General features: G+C 43.3%; 1 protein-coding gene across 1 annotated transcript; it reads right to left on the bottom strand.

The window, feature by feature from the left end:
* Positions 1 to 1,721: 1,721 nt before the first annotated feature.
* LOC127434155 (tubulin beta-5 chain-like) lies at positions 1,722 to 7,076 on the bottom strand. Its single transcript, XM_051686693.1, has 4 exons — positions 6,945 to 7,076; positions 6,342 to 6,450; positions 5,927 to 6,037; positions 1,722 to 2,909 (listed from the first exon to the last, which is right to left on the bottom strand). Exons 1-4 carry the CDS (start codon positions 6,999 to 7,001, stop codon positions 1,846 to 1,848), a joined length of 1,341 nt encoding a protein of 446 aa, XP_051542653.1. The 5' UTR covers positions 7,002 to 7,076; the 3' UTR covers positions 1,722 to 1,845.
* Positions 7,077 to 13,450: the final 6,374 nt, after the last annotated feature.

The raw sequence follows: 13,450 nt of genomic DNA, 5'->3' as shown, positions 1-13,450 counted from the left end.
CGTGGCCAGTGGAAGACTAGTCTTATAATCCCTCTGCCTAAACGCGTTTACTGATTTTTTAATGTAGTGTGTATTAACACATGAATCAATTGCATTTCACTCAACTGAATGTTGACCTCATATTATGATAAAAACACAAATGCGCATGTTGCGTTAGCGAGTTGATTGACAGGTGATGTCTGTATCTAAAAGGTGATTGGTTCTTTTACCTGCAAGACGCGACTTCCTTTCAACATCCGTTGACTGTTGGATGCTAGAGCTTCTTGGTTGGGCATTCCAATTTCTCCCATTCATTTAGATAGAAGTGACTTGTCTCTTTCTGCTAAATAGTCTCTGGCTTCACACTCTATAGAACTACAATGCCCATCATGCACTACGTCTCCTCCCCAAAGTTTGCACAATTTTACTCCTGATTTCTCGCAATACAGGGACAGTAGAGGTGTACAAAAGCAACACGTTACTTTATTTAAAAAGTAACTCCGATATTATGGTCTAAAATAAAAAATATTGCATTACTATACTCATTACTCGGAAAAGTAATCTGATTATGTAACACGCGTTACTTTTACAGTATTGCGTTACCCCCAACACTGATCACACAGCAGAACATCAAATGTTTACAAGTGTTTGTCAATAAATGCCTTCGTCATATCCTTGGTATCTTCTGGCCCAATCACATCTCAAACCAAGATCTGCTTGAGCTCACCGGTACAAATGCAATGGCCAGTGAAATCAAGAAATGTAACAGGCCAGGCGATAGATTCGTCATGCCCTCCATCGGCTTCTCCAAGACATCAGTAGAACTGCACTTGATTGGAACCCCCAAGGCAGTAGTAGACCCGTGCGACCTAGCAACACATGGTGCAGAACGGTTGCAAAAGAAACAGAAGGCAATGGCAAAACATGGCGACAAGTCAAGGCGCTGGCAAGCAACCGTGAGGCGTGGAGACGTTGGACTGACACGCTATGCTCCTCCTAGGAGCCACAGCAAGCACACACAGCTCAAATAATACATGCGTTTTAACAGAAGAATTAATGTAAGTGTTTTCATAATGGCTCCCTTTCACTTCCATTTTAAGAGCCTCACCATAACCTTGATTTTTCCTTCTTTTTTTAAAATTTTTTTAAAGAAAAGGAGGGAGTCGAAATTAATTTTTGTGGTAATCAACATTATGCCACAAATGCTGTCGATTGAACTTAACCTGTATTGAACACAGACTCAGTTTGTCTGCAATTTCTTTGTTTCCACCAGACTATTTGAGTCCAAATATCCGCGCTGTGTGGCAGGTGCTATTTACACCTAGTGCAAACAGTCACTCCTTAAAAGTACTTAACTGAAAGTCAGTAACTGATTAATGGAATTAAAAATTGAACATGATACACTACTTAGTGACTTTAACGTAGTTAGATTGCAGTAACTAATTACTTTGTTATCAGATTACACCTAAAATTGCCGAACACTGCCGAAGAAAAGTAATAGCACACCTTTCCTCAACAAGCTGCATAATTTGAGGTATCATTCATGTCTAAAGCATAAATGGCGTGGCATGGGTTACAAACAGAGGTTTAATACTTTGGGTTAGATTAAGGGTTTGTTAAAATTGCTAACCCAAAGTATGAGCAATATTACATACATTGCCTAAGCAATATTAAATTGTTCCTTTTCAAATAAAAAAAAACAAGAGAAGCATATTCACTGGAAGAATACAAATATGTAAGGTCCAAAAAATGTATTTATTGCAAACTTTTTTCATTTACTAGTACTTCAATAATCCACATACAAAAAAACAAAAATATCACAGCATAAAAATCGGTCACAGCACAAAAAACTGTGTATCAATTTGTTCACTCGTTCACCTCTTCTTCATCATCTTCAAACGCCTCTTCGCCATCATTGGCCGTGGCCTCCTGGTACTGCTGATACTCAGACACTAGGTCATTCATGTTGCTCTTGGCCTCAGTAAACTCCATCTCATCCATACCTTCTCCTGTGAACCAATGCAGGAAGGCCTTGCGTTTGAACATGGCTGAGAACTGCTCAGAAATGCGCTTGAAGAGCTCCTGGATGGCAGTGCTGTTGCCGATAAACGTGGAGGCCATCTTAAGTCCCCTAGGTGGAATGTTGCAAACTGCAACTTTAACGTTGTTGGGGATCCATTCTACGAAATAGCTGCTGTTCTTGTTCTGAATAGCTAGCATCTGCTCGTCAACCTCCTTCATGGACATTGAACCACGGAAAACGGTCGCCACCGTGAGGTAACGCCCATGGCGTGGGTCACAGGCTGCCATCATGTTCTTGGCATCAAACATTTGCTGGGTGAGTTCAGGAACCGTGAGGGCCCGATACTGTTGACTTCCTCTTGCCGTTAGTGGTGCAAAACCAGGCATGAAGAAGTGGAGACGAGGGAAAGGCACCATGTTGACAGCCAGCTTGCGCAGATCTGCATTAAGCTGGCCGGGGAACCGCAATGAAGTGGTGACCCCACTCATAGTTGCTGATACTAGGTGATTGAGATCCCCGTATGTGGGTGTGGTGAGCTTGAGTGTGCGGAAGCAGATATCGTAAAGTGCCTCATTGTCGATACAGTACGTTTCATCTGTGTTTTCTACCAGTTGATGTACAGAGAGCGTTGCATTGTAGGGTTCCACTACAGTGTCGGACACTTTAGGTGAAGGCATGACACTGAAGGTGTTCATGATGCGGTCAGGGTACTCCTCACGAATCTTACTAATCAGAAGCGTTCCCATTCCCGATCCAGTGCCACCACCAAGGGAATGTGTGAGCTGGAAGCCTTGCAGGCAGTCACAATGCTCACACTCTTTCCTGACCACATCCAGGACTGAGTCCACAAGCTCCGCACCCTCCGTGTAGTGGCCCTTGGCCCAGTTGTTGCCCGCACCTGTCTGTCCTGCAACAGCAGCAAAAACAATGGGAGAAGATTGATTTGCAATGAAAACAAAATACAATCCTGTAGTCATACAACTAACCAAGTGCACCATCCATCATAGCCTGAGAGGAGGAAACCCATGTGAAGTTCAAGTACATTCTTGGGATGCATTCCAGTAAGAGAATTCCAACAATGTCTGTGGAAAGTCATGAACTGCAGTGCATGCATTAGTAAATATAATTTATCTAAATACAAAATAAAGCAAAACACATAACACAGCTTGTCCTATTACTTGTGATATTCATAATTGAAAAGTGAATCTCCCATATCTATGTCGTATTTCACCCCCAAATAATATGTGAGAATTCCAACAATGTCTGTGGAAAGTCATGAACTGCAGTGCATGCATTAGTAAATATAATTTATCTAAATGCAAAATAAAGAAAACAAATAACACAGCATGTCCTATTACTTGTGATATTCATAAGTGAAAAGTGAATCTCCCATATCTGTGTCGTGTTTCACCCCCAAATAATATCTATCTATCTATCTATCTATCTATCTATCTATCTATCTATCTATCTATCTATCAATCAGTCTATCTATCTGTCTGTCTGTCAGGCATTTTGACATTATTTTCATAACATTTAAATGAAAATAATTTAATAATTTCATTTTCATTAAAATATCTTAATAAACATTTTAATAATTTAATTTTCTGCAATTAAATTATGTTTATCACAATTTACTGCAATAATGCTAATATTTATTTTTGTTAAAATTAGCAACAATTAAATTCAGAACAACAAAAACTGTACCCAGTACTTTAACTGTACTTTAAAATGTACTTTACAATTTAAATAATCTTTTTACATTACAGTAATGAGTAAGAGATTTCTTCACATTACAGTAAGTTGTGTGCTTAATTGTCATGAAAATAATCTAACAATGCAACAAAAATCATGATGGTTCTGAAATAGACTTAATTTTCTTAATGAAAAATGTAATTTCTTCTTTTTCCTTTTTTTCCATTTTATGTTCTCCAAATTGTTTTCCAAATATATATATATATATATATATATATATATATATATATATATATATATATATATATGTATGTGTGTGTGTGTGTGTGTGTGTGTGTGTGTGTGTGTATACACTGGCTGCCAAAATTTTGGAAAAATGTACAGATTTTGCTGTTTCGGAAGGAACTTGGTACTTAAATTCACCAAAGTGGCATTCAACTGATCACAAAGTATAGTCAGGACATTACTGATGTAAAAAACAGCACCATCACTATTTGAAAAAAGTCATTTTTGATCAAATCTAGACAGGCCCCATTTCCAGCAGCCATCACTCCAACACCTTATCCTTGAGTAATCATGCTAAATTGCTAATTTGGTACCAGAAAATCACTTGACATTATATCAAATACAGTTGAAAGCTATTTGGTTCATTAAATGAAGCTTAACGTTGTCTTTGTGTTTGTTTTTGAGTTACCACAGTATGCAATAGATTGGCATGTCTTAAAGTCAATATTAGGTCAAAAATGGCAAAAAAAAAAGAAACAGCTTTCTCTAGAAACACGTCAGTCAATCATTGTTTTGAGGAATGAAGGCTATACAATGCTTGAAATTGCTCTAACAAGGACAGAAAGAGATGTGGAAGGCCAGATATACTACTAAACAAGAGGATAAGTACATCAGAGACTCTAGTTTGACAAATAGACACCTCACATGTCCTCAGCTGACAGCTTCATTGAATTCTACCCGCTCAACACCAGTTTAATGTACAACAGTAAAGAGAAGACTCAGGGGTGCAGGCCTTATGGGAAGAATTGCAAAGAAAAAGCCACTTTTGGAACAGAATATCAAAAAGAAAAGGTTAGAGTGGGCAAAGAAACACAGACATTAGACAACAGATAATTGGAAAAGAGTGTTATGGATCTTAACCCCATTGAGCTTTTGTGGGATCAGCTAGACTGTAAGGTGTGTGAGAAGTGCCCAACAAGACAGCCACATCTATGGCAAGTGCTACAGGAAGTGTGGGGTGAAATGTCACCTGAGTATCTGGACAAACTGACAGCTAGAATGCCAAGGATCTGCAAAACTGTCATTGCTGCACGTGGAGGATTTTTTGATGAGAACACTTTGAAGTAGTTTAAGAATTTCTGATTTTTTTTTCAAATGGTAAAAGTAATTTTTCAAGTTATTAATGTCCTGACTATACATTGTGATCAGTTGAATGCCACGTTTGGTGAATAAAAGTACCAATTTCTTTCCATAAGAGCAAAATCTGTACATTATTCCAAACTTTTGACTGCCAGTGTGTATGTATATATATATATATATATATATATATATGTCTGTGTGTGTGTGTGTGTGTGTGTGTGTGTATATATATATTTATATATATATATATGGGTCAATATTTCCTTCCCATTTGATTTTGTGTTTAATATACAGACATTTCTTGACCGTTTTTCTGAGATTCACTTAATCAAGACTAGTACAACATTCACTATTTTCATGTATTGCCAGAAGTTAAGGTTATAGGTTGTGGTCGGCTTTCCAATACCTTACAGCAGTAGTGTGGAAAACTAGATGTCTCACAGACATGAAGAGAGAACTTATTATGTTAGAGGCCAAATAGATGTGTTTAACATCATCCATAGTGCAATTATTCTATTATTCTTTTTGTGTGAATTCATTCTTTAACAGCATTTGACTTCAAAAATTAAAAATAAATTGTTGGAAACAAGACAGAATATAACAGAACAATCTTTAAATAGTCTGATTTGATTCACCTCATGTTAGTTATGAGCTTTGTTAGCCGTTGATATTGAATGGAAGAATCAGTCAATGAACTCACCCATGTTCTATCACTATTTCACTAAATATATGCTGTATATATATTACTATAATATGCCATTAAAATCTTTGACCTGTGGTTCTATTTGTTTATTTTTTATTACAAGTGTTATGAAAAGAGGAAAAAAAATGTGCATCTTAGATTTGACATGTTCAGGCGGTTATTACCAAAGATGAAGTTGTCTGGTCGAAACAGCTGCCCGAATGCCCCCGATCTAACACTGTCCATGGTGCCGGGCTCCAAATCAACCAGCACTGCTCTGGGAACATACTTATGGGCTAAAGACAAAAAATTAAATATTATTTAAATTAATAATATAATATAATATTTTTTAATATGATGTAATTTTAATTATTAATTAATAAAAACAATCAATATATAATTCATTAACCAAACCATTAAATAAAACATATTTATTTTTATTAAATTGTTATTTTTATTTAAAAATACAAATTCCTCTTGTGAAATCAGAGCAGCCCACTACATTCCACTGAGCTGACTTCACTGCTAAAAGTTTCCGAACAGGTCATTCTGAGTTTGTGAGGAAGAGCTCAACCAGCACACGGACGCACACATACTTACAGGATGCCTCGTTGTAGTATACATTAATTCTGTCAAGCTGCAGGGTTGAGTCACCTACATAGCTGCCAGCTGGGTCAATGCCATGCTCGTCGCTGATCACTTCCCAGAACTATGGGTCACAAAACACACATAGGCAAGGTATGAACACAGTTGTTTAGTGTTAGTTTAGAAGTAGATTCAGATTGCTTTCATAAACCGTTCTCTAAGATAAAACTCGTTTGTCTGAGATAAAATAATAAATGTACACACACACACACACGTATATATATATAAAACTTGGGCACATCATACCACACCCTATAGATGCAAATGATGCGCCCTTACAATGTAACGTGTTATTGCTGCAGATATCCTCTTTGACACATGACTCGAACATTGAGCACATGCATTAAAACAATTAATATCCTGTCTTCAGTAAAACTACACACAGACAGCTGGGGTCGTTCTTAAATAACTCCATATAAGGAGTTAACTGCATCAGTCAGTAACTAGGTTTTCGGATAATGCAAAATATTAAGTAATATCATAATATAATATAAATATAATATAATATTAATACATTCTATAATATAAAAATATAAAGTAAAAATACATTTCACTTACCTTAGTTCCAATCTGATTACCGCATTGACCAGCCTGAATGTGAACAATCTCCCTCATGATTGTGTGTGTATGAAAATGTTTTGCATGTGTTCTGACTCCTGCTGCTGTATGAAAGTGAGCTGAGAGTGAGAAAGAAATGATGTTCACAGGCGTGAGACCTCTCAACTTTCACTCTGGCTATGCGACGATTGGTCAGAATTTGAATGACGTTTCAGCTGTGCAATCCTACAAGTGTGCTGTCTTTTCAGATGTCAGTTCTCCAATAGCCATACTTTGCATAAAAATACTGATACACTTTTTGAAATGTAATGTATTTACTCTGAAACTGGGGGTACAGTTAATTGAACACAATTTTGAAAACACTTTTGCCCTGACCTGACATTCATGAAAAATATCCAGTTGACCCTTGCCTGAATATCTGCCGATGTGGTTTAATTGTGTGCACTAATTTACACAGTTGCTCTAGCAAATATATTGATATTGTAATTTTTGTTTGGAGTATAGAATTCACACAAACAAATAAATGAATCTAATTTATGAGTTTTTTGAACTAGATGTTTGAAACTAACATAATATTTAACCTCACACATTTGTGCATTTGGACTTTGACTCAAAATCTTAGTTACACAGATATCCCCTTTGTGACAAACTGCCCATGTGACAGCTAGCCCCGGTCTCCCCTATACAGAGAGACTGAGCCTTGAGGACTGTTACATATAGTTATTCCACTTTCAATTCATTTAGCTGTGTGATGTGACCTAAATCCTCTTTCTCACAAAAAAAAAAAAAAAAAGAAGTTATTTCTGGAAATTCCATGCTTTCATACTTATGACAACAATATCTGATTGAAACATAAAGAGGACGTCTGTGTTGTACTCTTCCGTCCCTAAACTAATCTCTGTGGAATTTGTCTTTAAGACAAGAGATTGACTTTTATGAGCAACTTTAAAGGGGTCATGTCATGAGTAATCAAATTTTCTTTCTACTATAAAAACATACTGTGAATTTCAGAACTCAAAACTTAATCCCCAAATGCAATAAAAGCATTTATTAAAACCAAACTGCCAAAATGCCTCTGTGGCAGTGGGGGCGTGGTCAAGCATTTCTCTGGAGAGAGAGAAAGCGGTAAGGGTGCTTACACCTGAGCTAAATTATGTCTAACACCTGTCTCTAATTTCAGTGAGCACGGGAGAGCGGCTTAATAGAGCCACACTGCCAGCAGTCGGGGAGAGAGATTGGCGCAAGGAAGGCCACGGTGTTATATGTTGTTATGCTGATGATGTAATGAAGTGGGACTCTTTAAGTAACTATTTGCTTGTGAAACTGTTGAGTGTGTGTGGAAGTGTAAGCGAGAGGGTGCACAATTAAATGCCTACCTGAACCAGGAAATCTCGCTTCTCGCCTCCTCCTTCCACTGAGAAGTGTTACACTGGTGCCGAAACCCGGGAAAAGTTTGAAGATGGACGGAAGTCACCCCGTAGAGTCTTCCCAGTTGGCTGAGATCCTCCAAGCCCTCGCTGGCTTACATCGGAACCACCAGCAAACACTGCTTGAGCTCTGGCAAGATCAAGATCGCCGGTTTATGGAGCTCCTACGCGCTCAAACAGAGAACCGGCAGGCCTCCTCCTTCCACTGAGAAGTGTTACAGCCTTGTTCTCTACTTCCATAATATTGTGATGTCACAAAGGGTACTCATTAATTCATGACAGCCTTTACAGCAACAACATCAATGCCTACTTTACATCATCGCACCCTTGGCCAGGAGGCGTCCTAAGCCGCGACCCCAGACACCCACACGCCGTTGCCCCTGCCTGCGTTACAGAAGATGGGGATGGCAGACGACCCCGAGGTGTTCCTGGACTTGTTTGAACGCACCGCCGAGATCTGGGGCTGGCCGCTCGGCCAGTAGGCAGCCCGACTTATTCCGCTGTTGTCCGGGGAAGCCCAGCTTGCGGCTCAACAACTACTGGCAAAGAGCCTCCTGGCTTATGGTGATTTGAAGAAAGCCATCCTACAATGGGTTGGTCGGAGTCCAGAAGAGAATCATCAACTCTTCCGGAACCTGAAGCTGGAGAGCTCCGACCGCCCGTTTGCCTTTGCCCATGGCTCCGCGACGACTGCCGAAGATGGTTGCTAGCAGGGGACCGCGGTGTCGATGGGATCATTGACCAGGTGGTACTGGAGCAACTAATACATCGACTGCCAAAGGGGATGGTGGAGTGGGTCCAGTGCCACCGCCCGGTGTTGCTGGAGGAAGCCGTCCGGCTTGCGGAGGACCACATGGAGGCGATTCCGAAGGCGGAAGAGCCCTCCTACTCTCTCCCCCTGTCTCATTCCCCTTCCCTCTCTCCTCTCGTTCTGCTCTCTCCCCAGGGCCCATTCCTGCCCCACACAGACGAGGAGGACTTCAGACACCGAGACCAGTTCCCCAGGCGTGGGAGGCGACACCTTCCCCTACCCCGATGCCCCACAACTCTCCCTCTCAGGGGGGGGCGCTCACCGACACAAGTGCATGCGTAGAGCCTGGGCCAGCCTGCTGGAGGTGCGGGGACCCGGACCACTTCCAGGATCAGTGCACCCTGATGGAGCTGGGGATGGTGGTGTGGGTCTCTGACCTCCCACAGGCTGCCCCCGACCAGGCCAGAGCATACCGGATACCGGTAAGTGTCAAAGGTGGTACTCACCAAGCGTTGGTGGACACCGGGTGTAATCAAACCACTATCCACCAATGCTTGGTTCAACCCGAGGCTTTGAGCGTAACTAAAACGGTGAGGATGAAATGTGTGCATGGGGATATTCACAAGTATCCGGTGGTGACCCTGACGATTAAATTCCAGGGGAAAAAGCATAGAGTGGAGGCCGCGGTTAGTACCCACCTCACCCATCCGCTGATTTTGGGGACTGATTGGCCTGACTTTAGAGTTTTATTAAAGGGAATTTGTGCGGATGGGTCCTGTATGAAATTAGGGAGATGTGCAATGTGCGATGCTCTGGCAGGGGAGGCGGATCCGGGGCTGTCCTCGACAGCTCCACATCATAATGACGAGAGAGGGGGAGAGGCTGCAGCCCCTCCCCTTCTCAGGGAATTCCCTGACGGGGATTTCCCTTTGGAGCAGTGGCGAGACGAAACCCTCAAACACGCCTTCGACCAAGTGAGAGTCATTGATGGTCAACGACTCCAGCCTGACATCGCCCTTTCATACCCCTATTTTGCGATTATAAATGAGCGGTTGTATAGAGTGACACTAAAGAGGATACAATCCAACTTTTGAAACCACGGAGCCGTCAGGAAATGGTATTCCAGGCGGCTCATTATAATCCCATGGCGGGTCACTTAGGAGAAAGTAAAACACTGAACCGTCTAATAGCCTGCTTCTATTGGCCAGGCATCGGTGGCGATGTCCGCAGGTGGTGTGCGGCATGCCGCGAACGCCAGCTGGTTAACCCACTGGCCACCCCAAAAGCGCCATTGCGTCCTCTTCCGTTGATTGAGGTCCCCTTTGAGAGAATTGGACTGGACCTCGTCGGGCCATTAGAATGGTCAGCACGCAGACATCGCTTTGTATTGGTCCTAGTGGACTATGCAACGCGATATCCGGAAGCAGTGCCTCTTCGCAACAACTCAGCATGCAGTGTTGCGGAGGCACTCTTCAAAATAATCTCCCGGGTGGGGATTCCGAAAGAAATCCTCACCGATCAGGGCACAACGTTTATGTCATGGACACTACGCAAGCTGTACAAATTGTTGAATATTAAATCAATTTGCACCAGCGTGTACCATCCTCAAATGGATGGCCTGGTGGAACGATTTAATAAAACCCTCAAAAACATGATTCGTAAGTTCGTGCACGACGATGCTAGAAATTGGGATAAATGGCTCGACCCCCTGTTATTCGCAGTACGAGAGGTCCCGCAAGCCTCCACCGGCTTCTCCCCATTCGAGCTGCTGTATGGGCGATGTCCACGCGGTGTGCTTGATGTATTGTGAGAGGCCTGAGAGGAGGAACTGTCAAATAGTAAGAATGAAATTCAATATGTTCTTGATCTTAGAGCAAAACTCCACAGTTTGGGACAACTAACACAGGAGAATTTGCTCCAAGCTCAAGAACGACAGCGCCAACTGTATGACAGGGGAACTCAGCTAAGGGAATTTGCACCGGGAGATAAAGTGCTTGTATTACTTCCCACATCGAGCTCTAAATTACTCGCCAAGTGGCAAGGACCCTTTGAGGTCAAACGACGAGTGGGAGATCTCGATTATGAAGTTAAATGAACCGATAGAGGGGGGCACACGGCAAATATACCACCTCAACCTCCTGAAATTGTGGAGGGAGGCGGTCCCTGTGACGTTGGCTATGGTAGTTCCAGAGAAAGCGGAGCTCGGACCGGAGGTGAGTTCAAAACATAAACAGTTCACCTCAGTCACTTGCGGAGACCACCTCTCACCGAGTCAACTCATGGAGGTTGCCAGGTTGCAACAGGATTTTGCGGATGTGTTCTCCCCTCTACCGGGTTGTACGAACCTCATTCACCACCACATCGAGCCAGGGGTCGTGGTATGTAGCCGCCCCTACCGATTACCCGAACACAAGAAGAAAATCGTTCGGGAAGAATTGGATGCAGTGCTCGATATGGGGGTAATAGAAGAATCCCACAGCGATTGGTCCAGCCCAGTTGTTCTAGTGCCTAAGAGCGACGGGTCTGTACGGTTCTGTGTGGATTATAGGAAAGTCAACGCGGTGTCTAAATTTGATGCGTATCCAATGCCTCGCGTTGATGAGTTGCTCAATCGGTTGGGCACTGCTCGATTTTATTCGACATTGGATTTGATGAAGGGTTATTGGCAGATCCCCTTGACACCAATTTCAACAGTTTGTGACACTCCCGTTCGGTTTGTTTGGAGCCCCGGCTACGTTTCAGCATCTCATGGACCGAATCCTCAGACAGCATTCAGTTTACATCATCATTTACAGTAATGATTGGCAGCGGCACATGCAACATCTGAGGGCGGTTCTGAGATCGCTGTGCCAAGCGGGACTCACAGCAAACCCAAAGAAGTGCGCGACTGGGCGGGTGGAAGTACGGTATCTGGGGTTCCACTTGGGCCACAGGCAGGTGCGTCCCCAAATTGACAAGACAGTGGCGATTGCGACCTGCCCGAGGCCCAAGACCAAAAAGGGGGTGAGACAGTTCCTGGGGCTGGCTGGCTATTATAGTTCGTGCCTAATTATTCGGATATCACCAGCCCGCTGACTGATCTCACTAAAAAGGGAGCTCCAGACCCGGTCCAGTGGACGGAGCAGTGTCAGCGGGCATTCACACAAGTTAAAGGCACACTTTGCGGGGGGCCGCTTTTACATTCACCTGATTTCTGTCTCTTGTTTTACAGACAGATGCTTCAGACAGAGGGCTGGGGCCATACTTTCGTAGGTGGTGGGGGGGTGGGGGGGAGCGCCAGGTGCTGTACATTAGCCGTAAGCTCACGTTGAGGGAAACTAAGTACAGCGCCGTGGAAAAGGAGTGTCTCGCCATCAAGTGGGCAGTCCTCACTCTCCGATACTACCCGTTGGGACGGGCCTTCACCCTCTGTTCCGATCACGCACCACTCCAGTGGCTCCACCGCATGAAAGATACCAACGCGCGGATCACCCGTTGGTATCTAGCTCTTCAGCCGTTTAGGTTCAAGGTGGTCCACAGACCGGGGGCGAAGATGGCTGTCGCCAACTTCCTCTCCAGGAATGGGGGGGGAGAGGTAGGCAGGCCAGATGCCGCCCCGGCCTGAGTCGGGCGGTGGGGATATGTGGCAGCGGGGGCGTGGTCAAGCATCTCTCCGGAGAGAGAGAAAGCGGTAAGGGCTCTTACACCTGAGCTAAATTATGTCTAACACCTGTCTCTAATTTCAGTGAGCACGGGAGAGGGCTTAATAGAGCCACACCGCCAGCAGTCGGGGAGAGAGATTGGCGCAAGGAAGGCCACGGTGTTATGTGTTGTTATGCTGATGATGTAATGAAGTGGGACTCTTTAAGTAACTATTTGCTTGTGAAAATGTTGAGTGTGTGTGGAAGTGTATGCGACAGGGTGCACAATTAAATGCCTACCTGAACCAGGAAATCTCGCTTCTCGCCTCCTCCTTCCACTGAGAAGTGTTACACTGGTGCCGAAACCCGGGAAAAGTTTGAAGATGGACGGAAGTCACCCCGTAGAGTCTTCCCAGTTGGCTGAGATCTTCCAAGCCCTCGCTGGCTTACATCGGAACCACCAGCAAACACTGCTTGAGCTCTGGCAAGATCAAGATCGCCGGTTTGTGGAGCTCCTACGCGCTCAAACAGAGGACCGACAGGCCTCCTCCTTCCACTGAAAAGTGTTACAGCCTTGTTCTCTACTTCCATAATATTGTGATGTCACAAAGGGTACTCATTAATTCATGACAGCCTTTACAGCAACAACATCAATGCCTACTTTACATCATCGCACCCTTAGCCCCATCCACTCAGGCTCAGTTCGTA

Source organism: Myxocyprinus asiaticus, chromosome 44 (genome assembly GCF_019703515.2).
Source record: "Myxocyprinus asiaticus isolate MX2 ecotype Aquarium Trade chromosome 44, UBuf_Myxa_2, whole genome shotgun sequence".
Taxonomy (NCBI): Eukaryota; Metazoa; Chordata; class Actinopteri; order Cypriniformes; family Catostomidae; genus Myxocyprinus; species Myxocyprinus asiaticus.
This window is presented reverse-complemented; position numbering and strand designations above follow the sequence as displayed.

What these genes read in the sequence shown, in the direction of transcription:
- LOC127434155 (XM_051686693.1), bottom strand. Translation starts at nt 7,001, where the DNA reads ATGAGGGAGATTGTTCACATTCAGGCTGGTCAATGCGGTAATCAGATT. An exon ending in ATACTACAACGAGGCATCCT is followed by an intron (nt 6,038 to 6,341) that starts GTAAGTATGTGT and finishes TTTTGTCTTTAG; the next exon opens with CCCATAAGTATGTTCCCAGA. An exon ending in ACCAGACAACTTCATCTTTG is followed by an intron (nt 2,910 to 5,926) that starts GTAATAACCGCC and finishes CTGCTGTTGCAG; the next exon opens with GACAGACAGGTGCGGGCAAC.